Below are 13,676 nucleotides of genomic sequence, written 5' to 3' on the forward strand. Positions count from 1 at the left end.
TACAGGCATGCAGTGATCTATACATGTAGGGAGCCATCAGATTCATTACATCTCTTTCCAAGCTACTTTTCAGAATTTGAACCTCTTCTTGGAACCTGCTCCTTAAGCTAAATCCCTCTTTCTAACAGCTCCGACTTCAGTCCATCAAATACTTGCTGACTGAGAAAGAAGGAGAACGAGAAGCCCCATCATTTGGAAACAGAATGAATAAAGCCCTGCCAAATGTAGTTCTGGGACAGAGTTAATTCAGATTGTTCTTTCTATACAAAGCACGTGGTCCATAGCTTTCCAGGGCTGAATAAAAAAGAGCAATGGGAGAGAAAATGTAAAGGAATGGGAGAAAAAAGAAGTTTTCTTATCTTGGCTGGCGTGTTGAAGGTGTTCTGGACCTATCTCTGATTATTCTGTCAAACTGCAGTGAATCATACTGCAGTATGGCACATGACTAGCTGAGGTGCTATATTTTTAAAAGAATCAGATATTTACTCACTCTGCCCTTAGAAGACTGATCCTACAGTGATAAGCTGTTCCCAGCAAGCAATTGTTCAGTTTGCTTTTAAGCTGTGGTTCATTCAGACTGTAAGTGAAACTATAGCTTCTGACATGGGCAATACCGGGAAATCACATACCCCCGACTGTGCTTTCAGAGCTGTAAAGCCTTCCATCTTTACCCCTCTTTACCCTGGGTAATAGTTCAGCACAGTGGCTAGCGTAATCCTGAGCAACTGCTCAGCTTTCACATAGTTTTTGCTCATGTCAAATTCTTACCCAAACAGACTTTTGCCTGAGTGAAGACTGAATAAAATCAGTCCTCCCCGCTATCCTCCATGTCAGTGGGGGAAGCTCAGCAGATCCCAACAGCAGGATAGGGAAGAACAGCCAGGAAGGGAACTGGCTGTAATATATGACATCCCTCTTCCTTCTTTCCCATGAGACAGGCTAGGAAGGAGCCATTTCATCACAAGAGTCATGGGGCAGAGCAGTGAATGGGAAACTTGTGCCCTTGTACCTGTTCTATAGATAACAATATCAGCTTTCAAGGGCCTCAATCCAGCAGCATTTCTCATTTAAACTGCAGTGAAGGAAGTAAACCTCAGGTATTCAGTACCTAAGGCCTGCAGAAGCCTAGGATTTGCTCCTTGCCAGAGCAAACTAAATGGGAAATTGCACTTGCCCTGTAGGACACAAAGAAGACCCTTTTTCAAAACAGAGAATAATTATTTTTCAAGTGGGAGACAAGGGAACTTGACTTGTGTTTTAAGAAGTCTGGGGGAAAGTCATTTGAATCCCGATGCTGATCAGTTTAATGAAGAAATGTGATCATTTTTATAGAAATAAGCAAATCCTTTCTTTGGGTCCCAGGGGGCTTGCTCACTGAATTATCACAGTAGATGAAAGGTTCAACCAGGGGGAAAAGGACAGTTTGTGTCATGGGTGCATGTTTCTGTTTTCTCAGCCCAGAGGGAACTGAGATCAAAAGTGAAATTCCACTTAACTCAGTGGGATTTTGCAATTTGATGCTAACCCTGGGGATTACCAGTGTTTATGATGGCAACAAGGACATTTGAAAAAGGGAGGAAGGGGGGCAATGGGCTCAGATGCAGTGAAATCTGAGATTGAATGGAAGTTGCACTTCTTAGGATGCCCTGAACAGCAGCTCTGGTCAAGATCGAGACCAGATGTCACTTGGGTCATATCCTGAGCTCCTGCCCCCACTCAGGCCCAAGTCTTTTCTAAACTCAAAGGAAGTTTTACTGGAGTAAAATCAGTAGGATTTGACTCAGAAAAAGTCATTCCACTTGAAAGTATAGCATCACCCTAAGAGGGTGTTACTATGTTGCCCATACTGTGTGAGAGTAGCTCTGAAGAGAAAAGTCAAAACCAGATTTAATCTAGAAGAGGGGCTCAGAAGAGAGTGGATAGTGGTCATTCACAGCGGGAACAGGAAGCAGAATGGGGACAAGCATACACTAGCAAAGCCCTTCTCTACTCCACTCCTCCACCCAAAAGCTCTACTGAACAACTAATAGCAACAGTGACATGCTGAAAACCTGGCGGCACTTGGAGCAAGAATGTCAAGAGCAGATGATGGGCTCAGGGGCCAGGCCAATGCCCTTAGCAGCTACTCAATTAAGAGGCGCATCAGTTATCACAGGTCAGTACCTAAGCTAGCTAGATTGTCATCATGACACTATCCCACTATGCAGCAAAGGTGCAAATAAATGATGGACGTGAGCACCAGAGCGATGGCAGGAAGGGAGTGAAGGGAACAATCATGAGCACAGCCTGGCTATCAGCCTGCAGAAGACGTCTCCGTTGTGCTGCCTTTGCTAATGCCACTCAATATCCTGGAGCTCACGTAGAATGTTGTTTCCATAACAACACAGCTGGAGCTGGTTGGTGGACCCCACGTCTTGGCAACCCCAGCCTTGCGGCATGTGAATGTGATGTTTCCATGGAAAGGCCAAGATCCAAGAGGCAATGTTCCCCACCAGCAGAGTCTGCATTTCAAACCGGTGATGTTGGCTCCTGTTTTCAGCGTTGCCTGAAGGCTAGGTATCATGTGTCAGGAGCTTTCTGACCAGAGATACTCAGGGAACAATCAAATGCCAATGTCGTCATTCTGGCCGGTGTTGTGAAACAAAATGCCAGGCGCAGGGTCAGCACAATGAGAGAGGAGGAGGCCTCTGTGAGAGTATTCAGAAGATGCTGTTGAGAAATGCAGCATGTATAGCCTTTTCACATCCCTCTGCTATCTATCTTGGGTACTTCCATGTCTCCTGCTGCTATAATAGCTGACCACCTCACAGTCTATGATGGACTAAGCCTTGCAAAGCCCTTGGCAGGTAGGGTAGTCCTACTATCCTTGTTTTACAGGTGATGAACTGAGGCACAGAGAAACTTTAGGGACAGATTCTTAGGATGGATTTTGCTGCCGAAAGATGCAGAGAGGAGCCTACGAGGGACTGTGATCTCCGCATCATCAGAGACCTACTAAATGCCTTCAAGGATATAGTTCTACGTGACTGGGCCAAGGTTACACAGGAAACCTGGGGGAGGGCAGGGCCTTCAGTTCAAGCTAGCATCCAGCTCCATATCCATCCTTTTTCCCCTCTGTTATCCATCCTGGCAGAATACGGACCAATTAAATGGTAATGATTAGGAGTCTGAGCTACAGTCCATTGAGGTCAACAGAAAGGATCTTTGCATCAGATCGTACAAAGAGGACTGTTTTACACCAGGCCCCTGCTCTGCTTACAGCTTACTCGGTACATTATGACAAAGAACATCTTTTAGGCTCTGACACGCTAAGTAGGCGCCAACATGCTTGTCTGCTGACTCACCTTATTAATTTAAGGGAAGTGTTCTTCTGAAATGCTACCCTTTAGGAGGGGCTGGAAGGGCTCTTTGACCTATTTAGTCTTCCTAAAGTTGTATTGTAAAATCCTCTTCTCACTCCCTGTCTCCATTTACAAAATGGCTTTCCCATATTTCTTCTTTTTTCTCTTCTAGATAGATTAATAGCTTTGGTTGTTACAAAATCTGCCATGGAAAAATATCTGAGTAAAGCTCCAATTACCTAGGTCTGTTCATTCCCTTCTCTGCAATGACAGCCCCAGACAAACAGAGTAGTTTCAACATAGTTTCAAAGGTCTTTTAATATAAGCAAGCTCTAGCTAACAAACTGGAGATTGTTTCACATTTACCTTGGCCTTTACAGATAAGAGAGTTTTGAACTAGACAATAAAATAATTGTAGCTTCCTTGGAAAAAAGACTTCACTTATTCTTAGCTGGATGTCCTGCTGGTGACATATGAATATTGCAGTCCCCCTTGTCTTGGTGATATCACAGTGGCAGGTGTTCAGAGTAACTCTATCTGAAAGTATTACATTCTTTGTTTGCTCAGCTAAATGTAGGAAGCTGTCACATAGCCAGCCACTCCCAGTGCCAGCCATCCTGGATATAGCTTACAGTGGACTGTCAGTGAAGCAGACTGAAATGCATGTATGATGGGGATTGAGTTTCTCTTGTATGGTCGCTCTTTGATTTATCACTTAGAGATGTTACATTTGAAAACATGGTTAGGGTGTTATAGCCAGGGTGGTCCAAGGAATATGCAAAAAGCAGGTTGGTTTGGTACTGTCTTTTATTGAACCAGCTATAGAATTGGGAGAGATGTTAGCCCTTCCTCAGATCTGGGCAAGAAACAGATATAGCCCAAACTAAATACCAGGAAAATCAACTCCTTCTGTTTAGCTTCTCACATGTTCCTTGGACCATCGTGGCTATAGTATCTTATCTATTCCCTGAACCATCACAGCTACAACACATAACAGTTAAACAAGTCATTGTTTTACCTGGTATTTAGTTTAGGCTGTATCTGCTTCCATCCCAGACCTAAGGAAGGGCACCTTGTACCCAAATGCTTGTCTCACATCTTTCCCAACTATATGGTTGGTCCAGTGAAAGAAACAAGCCTTGTCTCTCATATTTGAAAATAATTTATATGGAGAAATGTTCCACTCAGGTTTATTTAAGTAGCATCTTGGGGTAGCTTCTTTAAAACCACAGATGGAAAGCTATACATTTTGAAAGGAAGGAGCACTGAGAGAAATGTTATGCCTTGGCATCTCTGTAAGCCTGGGAACTCTGATGAAATAGTCTGTATCTTAATTCTGCTTTGTGTGCACCAAAGGTCATTACTTTCAGTGGTTACTCAGGAGGAACCAGAAGAAAAAAAAGAGTTGCTTCAGGGCAGCTCAGATGAGAAGAGTGGAAGAACTCTATTCAGAAAGCTTGCGTAGTATCTTCAGCCTGATGCTGAGAGGTGCTTCCAGTTTTTCTGGGACCTGAACATTTGAACTGGGCATGTTCATTTGTATATTGGCAAAATGAGAGAGTGATTTCCAAGAGAGACAAGAATAGTTTGCACAGATCTCTGTTTTCTCAAGAGCGCCAACATTCATTCTGGCAGCTTGGAGCAGTGCATACTACATACATCCCCTCAATATCATGACAACTGGATTCAGCAGAGGAACACCTGGGCAGGGATTCTCTTTCTTGGACATGTAAGCTTGCATGCATGGACAATTACCTATGTGTGTACCTAAGTGCAATTCCTGGAAGCAAAATAGGGGAGGGGGACACACTAGTATTTTAGCCCAACAGTTGAGTGGTTAGGGCACTTACCTGGGAAGCCAGAGACCCAAATTGTAGTCCCCCCATGCCCAAATGGAGTGTGTGTCTGTGTCTCTGATTTCCCAGAACTTCTATACCCACCACACTGAAGTCAGGCATTACTTACTTATATCTCCAGCTTTCCAGGCAAGCACCCTACATGTTCAGCTATTAGTACTACAGTATAGGAGGTCTCTCCTCCTCTTCAGTCTAATAGTTAGTCATGGTTCTCGGCCATCTACATTTTCAGCTCTTAGACACAAGTACATGTCTATTTGTGCATACATAGCCATGTATGTACCCAGTCAATGGTTACCTCCTACACATGCTCAGTTTATGCACGCCCATACATGTCTTTGTACTGCTAGGGAAATAAAAATCCCACCTGTACAGAAGTGCTAAAGAGGTCACCTAGACAACTAAGAATTGCCACCTAGATTACCAAAGGGGTACAGAATGCCACCTTAGTTAAGTTGCCCTTATACTATCCACTCCCAGATATGCACCCCCTTTTCTGTCCCAGGGTCAGAGACAGCAGAATGCATCAGGAACCCATCACAATGCTGGCAAGAACTTATCCAGACTGCTGGCACTGACAACAGTATTTTAAGTAAAAGGAAAATCAACTTTCTGTTAGAGAGCCTGCTATATACATCGCTCTTATACTGGACAGGCAAGCAAACAGATCGACTGGTCGAGTGGGTCAGACTTCAGTTTTCCTATAATGGTAAAAGTATCACTTTATCTCAGAATCAGACTAATGAACTATGTAATGTATCCCACAGGTGGAGACAGCTTTAAGCCAATCAAAGCACAGAGCTGCTGTCAGCTCCTGATCTAATTATCCACTGACACCAACAGGCTGGACACTGGCATTCACTAAAGAGATGTCAAAGTGAGTTTCACTCTTGTAATTTAGCAACTGCAAATAACACAAGGGAAATCCCAAGGGGAGATTAAAACATTTACATTTCATTTCTGGAGGCTTTGTGAAATACTGCCCTAAAGGAGCACTAGATAACACTACAGCCTGATGACCAAGATCTGGAAGCACCTGTCCTTTTCAGATTGTTTTGGCCACAGTATTAATTTGTGGACCTAAAAAAGATTCTCTGATTAGCTGCCACAGCAATAAACGGCTTGAATATTGTAACCCATGCATGGTTTTCCCCATTGTCATTGCAGTGACATGGTACAGTGCTATATTTAAGGCTCCGGGGTGGGCACTTAACCATGGGGCACATTCTTCTGGGGACAGTCATTTTTAATGTCATCAACAGAGAAAAGGAAACGTGCCTTTGTCCTTTATCTTTCTTGAGGACAGGCACCCTCACTGAAGACTTCTCTGAGCTGGTCTAGCTTGTCAGTAAGTAGACTGTCTTATATACAAGATTTTCTAAAGCTTTTAGAGTAGCATCAGCACAAGCAGCTATTGTTTTACTTGAATTGTATCTCACAGATAACTCATACTTCTTTTCTGTATCTTGAAAGAACTGATAATACTTTCAGCTTTTTCTTTGTGAAATCTTTCCCCCTGCATTCATTTTTAATTGATCTATTTAGCAATATCTACATTTGGACTGGAAAGAAATAGCAGTAATAATAACTGATATTGTCTTAATGGACCAGAGCTCTGTTTCTCTAAAACAGTTTTAGATTACAGAGCATTGAAAGCTAGTTCAAAGCTATCACATGAAAAACAAACTGTAGAAAAAGGAAGGTGGATATTTAGGTATAGAATTTGGAAACACAAATCTGATGCCTGATAGTCATCTTCACCTGAAAACGAATATAGTTTAGAATCACTCCCAAAACTACTAAATAGTTTAGAAGATATTGTACAGGAAACAGTATTTTATAAGGGCATGGGGGTATTATTTTTAAATCTGATTTGTTTGATTTTCTTCTGCTTGTGCTTGTGCTGTAAAGCTGGGCTCTATCAATGGGTTATTGCTATGATAATTCTAAAGCTCACTCTGCATGTTGGGATATTTTTGCATTTACTACAATAAGTTTTCAACTGAGCTATTTTAAGCTTACTACATATAGTAATGTTTAAAGACTAGATTAAACAATATAATTATAGTAGTAACATCATTCTTTCAACAAAATACATTTTAGGATTAGAAATGGAATAAAATTAAAACACAATCTAAAGTTAGGGAAAAAATCTTCAATTGAAATGAGACAATGACAAGTTCAAAGGCATGAATAGTTTTCAAAAAGGTAAAATTTTCCAAAGAGCTTAAATCTTATTTTCAAAAATGTACCAAGGCACTTAGAAGCCAGAAAATCAGTAATATTTAGGGTTTATGAGCTGGGTCTCTGGAAAGGCTGTAGGGTGGAATGAGATAAGGATAGATACACTTTTTAAATTGTATTTGTTTAATCCCCCAAGTATCTAGTCAGTGCCTAAAATCAGCTCACTGCTCATCCTTGGAGGAGGAGCTGTAGCAATAGCTTAGTTTTTTTGGCAGCAAAGGGGAGGAAATGGATGGGAGCTAGTAGCCACATTGTTTACTATTTCCACTTCTGGAAAGAGAATAAGAAAGGGATGCTTCTTTGGCCACAGAGTGAAAATTCAACAGTTTATTGAATAAAAGCTTAAATCTCTAACCAAGTCCAGATTCTCTGAAAGCTTCTCAAGCCACCTTTTGAGCACTGCGGAGAACTACCTTGGCGATCAGGCTGTATCCAATAGGCTAAATAATTACCTTTATGGTTATGGTGACATACTGGGAACTGTAACTTTAAAAAGTGGCTTAACTCTAGAGACCAGAAATCTGCAGAGAGGCAGCAGAAGCCTGGAGTATGGTATGCAGAGGCCATTGGAAATGCTCACTGAATAGAGGATTTCTTTTGAGTGCCGTGGGCCCAAGGTGATTCCTGAACATGGACAATACAAACTTGTCAGTTCACTATAGCTAGTATGTTCATGAGCACTACATTAACTGGTCTCACAGTACATTTCAGCCTACAGGCAGGGAGAAATTAGCCCAGAAAACAATGATGCTGATTCAGAACAGATTTAGGGATGGAGAAATGGACAAGCTTTGCTTTCTTCTCTTCTCTTTCTTTACTCTTCTGTCATTCCCACTTACCCACACCTGCTGGTCACATTTTCAAATGCCTCGTGATACAGCAGGTATGATCAATCACCCTCCCTTGCCATCTCTCCCTGCTGATCTGGTCACAGCGGCAGCATCAACCTTTCTCCGCCCAAGCATAATGACCGATGGTTATTAGCCAAGCAGATGGCCTCCTTAGATCCTCAACAGTCTGTTCATCTGAGATTACCACTGAGTATTCCTTATCATCCAACAGATTGCAATTCTAGGGAAATAATTACAACTACTACATGGGAAAGTTAGGATTATTTTTAATGAAATACTGCATATCGATCTGTTTTAAATAGTAAATTCCACATGCAGAACTCTAGTCTAATGCTGTCCCCAGTGTTTCAGGTTATCTATCCAGCCCATTGTACCTCTGCTGTACCATTTCTGCCTTAACTAGCCTTCATACTAATTAAGCCCATGGTGTTCTACAAGCTACTTTGGGGTCTGATCCAATATTCATTGAAATCAGTGGAAAGACTCCTGCAGTGTTATTTAGTATTAGATCAGGATCTTAAAAACCAGCTGCCTGTTATTCTTCTACAGTTTCAACACAAGGTTTGCAAGTTACCCAGAAGGACCCTCTTCTCGTTTGTTTTCATTTTTCACCAAGATCTGATTATAGGAAACTACATTATTTCATAGACTTTGAAGCCTGAAGGGACCATTATGAGCATCTAGTCTGACCTGCATAATACTGCATCAAACCATATGATGTCAGTTTGAGATAGTAACAAAAACATTCCCAAAGATATTCTTTATTTTTACTGCTTTGTTTTTAGTTTTTCTTTTCAGACAGACTCTGGATCCAGCTTGTGCACATGGCTCCCACACATGCACATTACAGTCATGGAAATGATGTGCCAAGAGGCTGATATGATGACCACTGAAGTCAAGAGATGCTCATTGGATGGTCAGATGAAAGATTTTGCTGGACCATTTGAGATGGTTCATTTGAAAATCAGTGTCACTGTGTGTTTGAATCTATTCTGGTAGGTAACTTCTACTGTGAACGTTCAACATGGAAACTCGAACTTCCTTTCATCAGAGAGAGGAGGAGCAAAAGGAAGAGAGACAGCGAAGCTTGGAAATGACTTCCAGGACAAGAAAGACTAAGTTCAAGTCCAGGTAAATCAAGGGATTAATAGCACTGGAGTGATGTTGTAGCTGTGATGGTCTAGGAATTATGCAAGAGGCAAGGATTTTTGTGGGTGAAATCTTTGATTGGTCTAACTGCATGGTTGGGATAAAGTTAGACAAGCTTTTAAATGAAAGGCATTCTTCAAGGGACTGATTAGCTGTGAGGTGAGAGGTAAGCGACCCAATTCCAGATGGCTCGGTCAGGTCCAAACAATATTATGGGTTCTCAATAAGTAAACCAGATCCAGATTACTCAGGTAAGTTCAGACCAGTCAGTTAGTTCCAAATAAGTGACTAGGTTCACCTTATGCAACATGAGGCATGTCAGTGAGTTCTGCACAAGACAATTAACTTAGTCTGCTCATGCCTCAGGCAAGCCAATGGGTTCTGAAAAATTACAGCAGTTCCAGGTAACTCAGTCAGGTCCAGACAAATAAATCATTCTCAGGAAGTGGTAAATATATCAGATCCAGGTGATTCAAGAGATCAGTGGTCAGTCAAAATGTCCGCAAAAAGTGAAACTGGGATGAAAATTATTCTGTATTATGCTGTTTGATAATCTCTTGGTTAGATGAGAAAACAAAGTTTCCAAAACTACCTAATTTCAGTGTCTTTGGTTCTAAATGCCATTGACTTTTAATGAAACTTGGATTTCCAAAATTGTCTAAGGGCATGTCTACATCATTTCTACCAATACTAGAGAGCATCACCTTGGAAACACACTCTACCTACCCCCTTCTGCCCCACATGTACCAAATGTTGGGAAAATATGATGTAGCTAGCAATTGCTAGAGTAGAGCTGGGTAGTGGGTACACACCGGTAAGAACACCTTGACAGCAGCACTGGATGGACGTCGAACATGATCTGTTGTGTTACAAGTCTCTGGCAGCTGGTGGATGTGGAATGGGAGTGACTGGGCAGGGCATGTTTCCTAGTGGTGCCCCCTAGTAAAAATGGAGGCAATGAAGAGATGCCCAAAGTCACTTTTAAAAATGGGACTTAAGCTGCTCAGTTACAAAAAGGCTTTTCATAACTTACATACTAAGCATGTTGTGGAGTGCTTTGCTTATAAAAATGTTCAACTTTGTCTGAATTCTTCTGTGTGTGCACCGTGTGGAAGTGAGGAAGAAGAGACCTTCACCCTTTCAGAGTTATCCATAGCAGCTGCCCTCGCCTTAACCTCAGAAATATCACAGTAAGTCAAGAATTTGATGTCACTACAGTTACTATATCAACTATGTTACGTGTATGCTACATTTACCTAAAAGAGGCACTGGTTCACAGTCATTCTTTTGTGACCCTTCTGCGAGATGGTGTTGGTAGTAAAAAAGGCCAGATTGATTAGAAAAGCTTAAATTGTATCGTCCTGAGCTCCCACCCAGAAACCCATGAAACTAAAAATTGCCTGAATGCCCTTTATAAGCAATATTTCCCTGCTTGTGAGCAACAAATCAAAACCTGAAAGGAAATGGAATTTTGTATGGCAGGGAGAAGAAAGGGAACTTTGGGAAAGCCAGGTTAATAAAGCAACAGTATGATTGTTTGCCTCTTAATACTGGGCACATTAGTGTTTCTCTACATGCTCCATTCACTTGCCATCTGGGCAAGCAGAAATAAATTAAGAAAGGGTTGCCTTCTCCAAAGCAGTAGCTGGAAAGGAAGCACTGTAGGCCAAATCCTGGCAATGCATCAGAAAGCCAGAGGATGTTGCAGGATGGAGTAGCTGTGTGTACTTCTCTTGGGACTGAGAAACAGAAATGGCTGGTGTCTAGTTCCTGCTTGTTTGCTTTTTGTAGCACACAGTCCCTCTGTGTCTCAGTTTTCCCAGCTGTAGAAATAATACTAACCTTTCACAGGTGATAAGACTGACTGTTAACTAGGAAAAATATATTGAAGATAACATTATTATATACACCACCAAATCTATCCAATGAAAGAGTATTACTGTCATCACTGGGAAGTCCACCTTCAGCTTTGAAAAGCAGAACAAGCATCTCCCAGGAAATTCAGAGCTTTTGACATTTCATTTCTTGCCATATTGGGATGAAAAGTAAAAATCTCTGAATTGTTTTACTGTTCCAAAATATTTCCTTCCATAGAGTTGAAAAAAATCATTTCGATCATATCATATTCTATATTATATTAATTAAAAATGAGGTTGAAACAAAAGCTTTTGCTTTGACCTCAATGAAATAAAACCTTTCAATAATTTCCCGTGAATGTTTTTATTAAAACCAACACATTCCTACATCATGTGCTGATTTCATCTAAACAGCATTTTCTGATGGAAAAGTCTTCTTAAACCAGGGCTACATCATGGTGTTGTGTATTGTTGCCATCTACATACAAGTGAAACTGCTTTGCTGTAGGTCATACTTACTGGATCAGGAATCTCAACTGAGCCCTTTTTTCCTAAACCCACACTGGGCACATCTACATGAGACACTTAATGTGCAGTAGCCTCATAACACTGCACAGTAGTATGCCAGGCAAAACCTATGCTAATGGTAATAACCATGCACAGCAGTATTAGGTTTCTGCACAGAAAGCATCACTAAAAGAATCGTGCACTGGTGCTACTGCACAGTAGCTCTAGTTACTATGCATTTCGTTAGTACTTCATTAAGCAAGTACTAAATTAAATGTCAGTAACTACTGTGCATTAATGAACGTGTAGACGTGCCCATGGTGGTGCATTTAGTAGTCAATTCTACAATTGTCAAGGCTTAGCCAGGCCTTAGGAAGAGAGCAGGAGACAGAATTAGACCAGGAGCTAGAGAGTCAGGGAGAACTGCAGTGTCCTCTCCGTATCTGGAGACCCTCATGAAGAACTCTCAAGGGACATTACACATACCTTTGTGCCATGATGCACAGCCTTTCATAACATCACTGCCTGCCTTCAATTTTATCCCATCTGCACCCACTGTTGAGCATGAGCTAATGGTTCCCTCCTTATACTCTTGCGCAATGTTTAGTCCTATGCTTATGCAACAAAACCCCCACAAGGGCTTGGGCAATTGTGAGCTTTTTTAATATGTATATTTGACATCTCAGGGATCCCAAGGTGAGGAGAGAAACTGCCATCCTGGAACTGGAGAAAAGGGGACAGAAGAGAGTTCGATTTGGAAATGAAATGGAAAAGCTGGAAAAGACTGTCATTAGGAACTGCAGACTCCTGCGTGTGAGAGCTGACCGCAAAGCCCTTCGCAGGAAGGTCAGATACTTAGAGAGGGACAGGACTTTTCTATGGCTAACAGGAATACCTGTGAAGTTATAATTGTTTACTAGCATACATTTGGGGAGAAATCTTCAGCCCAATTAAATTCAAGAGGCCCAACCAATCTCTAACCATTACAGACCAGAATGAGACCTTGTGTAGGGGTAAATCATGCCATGTCTGCTATTGTGGGGTTCTCACATCTTCTCCTGAACACCTGGTACATCTGGAAGCATGAGAAACAGGACTCTAGATGAGATGGACCTTGAGTCTGATCCAGAATTCATATGATACTAAAAGGGGGAAATTCTAGCCATTTTCTTACTGTTTATGAAATTGTAAGATCTATACCCAGCAAGAAAAACTCTGTGAAAGTTACCCATATCTGAACTCAACAACATAGATACAGCCATAGTATCCAGGTCTGAAACTCCAGCTAAGTAATCACTATATATGGGCAAACTGAGTGAGAAATGTAGCTTGTACTTTGTCGTTGGAGTCCACAGAACACCACATACTCCTACATAAAGGACTGAGTAGCTGTCCATAAACCAGCTTTGGGTTATCTCTTCACAACTGTATTAACTGGCAGAGTTTTAGAGCAAGATCCTCAGCTGATACATGAAAAGTGAAGCTCCATTTACATTGAATGGAGCTACTGGGGGTAACACCAGCTGAGGATCTGCCTCTTTATTTTTTGAAGTCACTAAATCCAGAAAGCAGAAAAGTTTTCAAAATCTGGGGGCCTCGTTAAAGAAGTGTCTCTTCTGGGACACTTTTTCTTCAGCTTGTAAGGCAATGCCTTGGCTGTCTGCTTTGTGAATGAGACAAGTCTTCTCCATAAAGGTTCAAAGATGGTTTTCAGCTTTGTTTAGCCGCCACACTAATTGACTTCCTAGACCAGCCCACTGCTGGACCAGAGCGGTGTGCGGTCTTGTAACAGGCAGTGGAAGGCTGTCAGCATTCTACATGCCACTTCTGCAGAAAACCTCATGGACCTAGAACATAACCATTTACTCTTTC

The 13,676-nt window shown here is 41.7% G+C and overlaps 1 protein-coding gene across 1 annotated transcript in view; it reads left to right on the forward strand.

Annotated features, from left to right (window-relative positions):
- The first annotated feature begins 6,488 nt into the window (after positions 1-6,488).
- Positions 6,489-13,676, forward strand: part of MYOM3 (myomesin 3) — a 43,616-nt gene continuing 36,428 nt past the window's right edge. The window contains exons 1-4 of the mRNA XM_014517824.2: positions 6,489-6,545; positions 9,292-9,423; positions 10,557-10,631; positions 12,491-12,650. Of these exons, the coding sequence (XP_014373310.1) occupies positions 9,317-9,423; positions 10,557-10,631; positions 12,491-12,650 (342 nt within the window). The 5' untranslated portion in view covers positions 6,489-6,545; positions 9,292-9,316. The remainder of the gene's footprint in view (positions 6,546-9,291; positions 9,424-10,556; positions 10,632-12,490; positions 12,651-13,676) is intronic.

Source organism: Alligator sinensis, unplaced genomic scaffold (assembly GCF_000455745.1).
Source record: "Alligator sinensis unplaced genomic scaffold, ASM45574v1 scaffold337_1, whole genome shotgun sequence".
In the NCBI taxonomy this organism is placed as follows: Eukaryota; Metazoa; Chordata; order Crocodylia; family Alligatoridae; genus Alligator; species Alligator sinensis.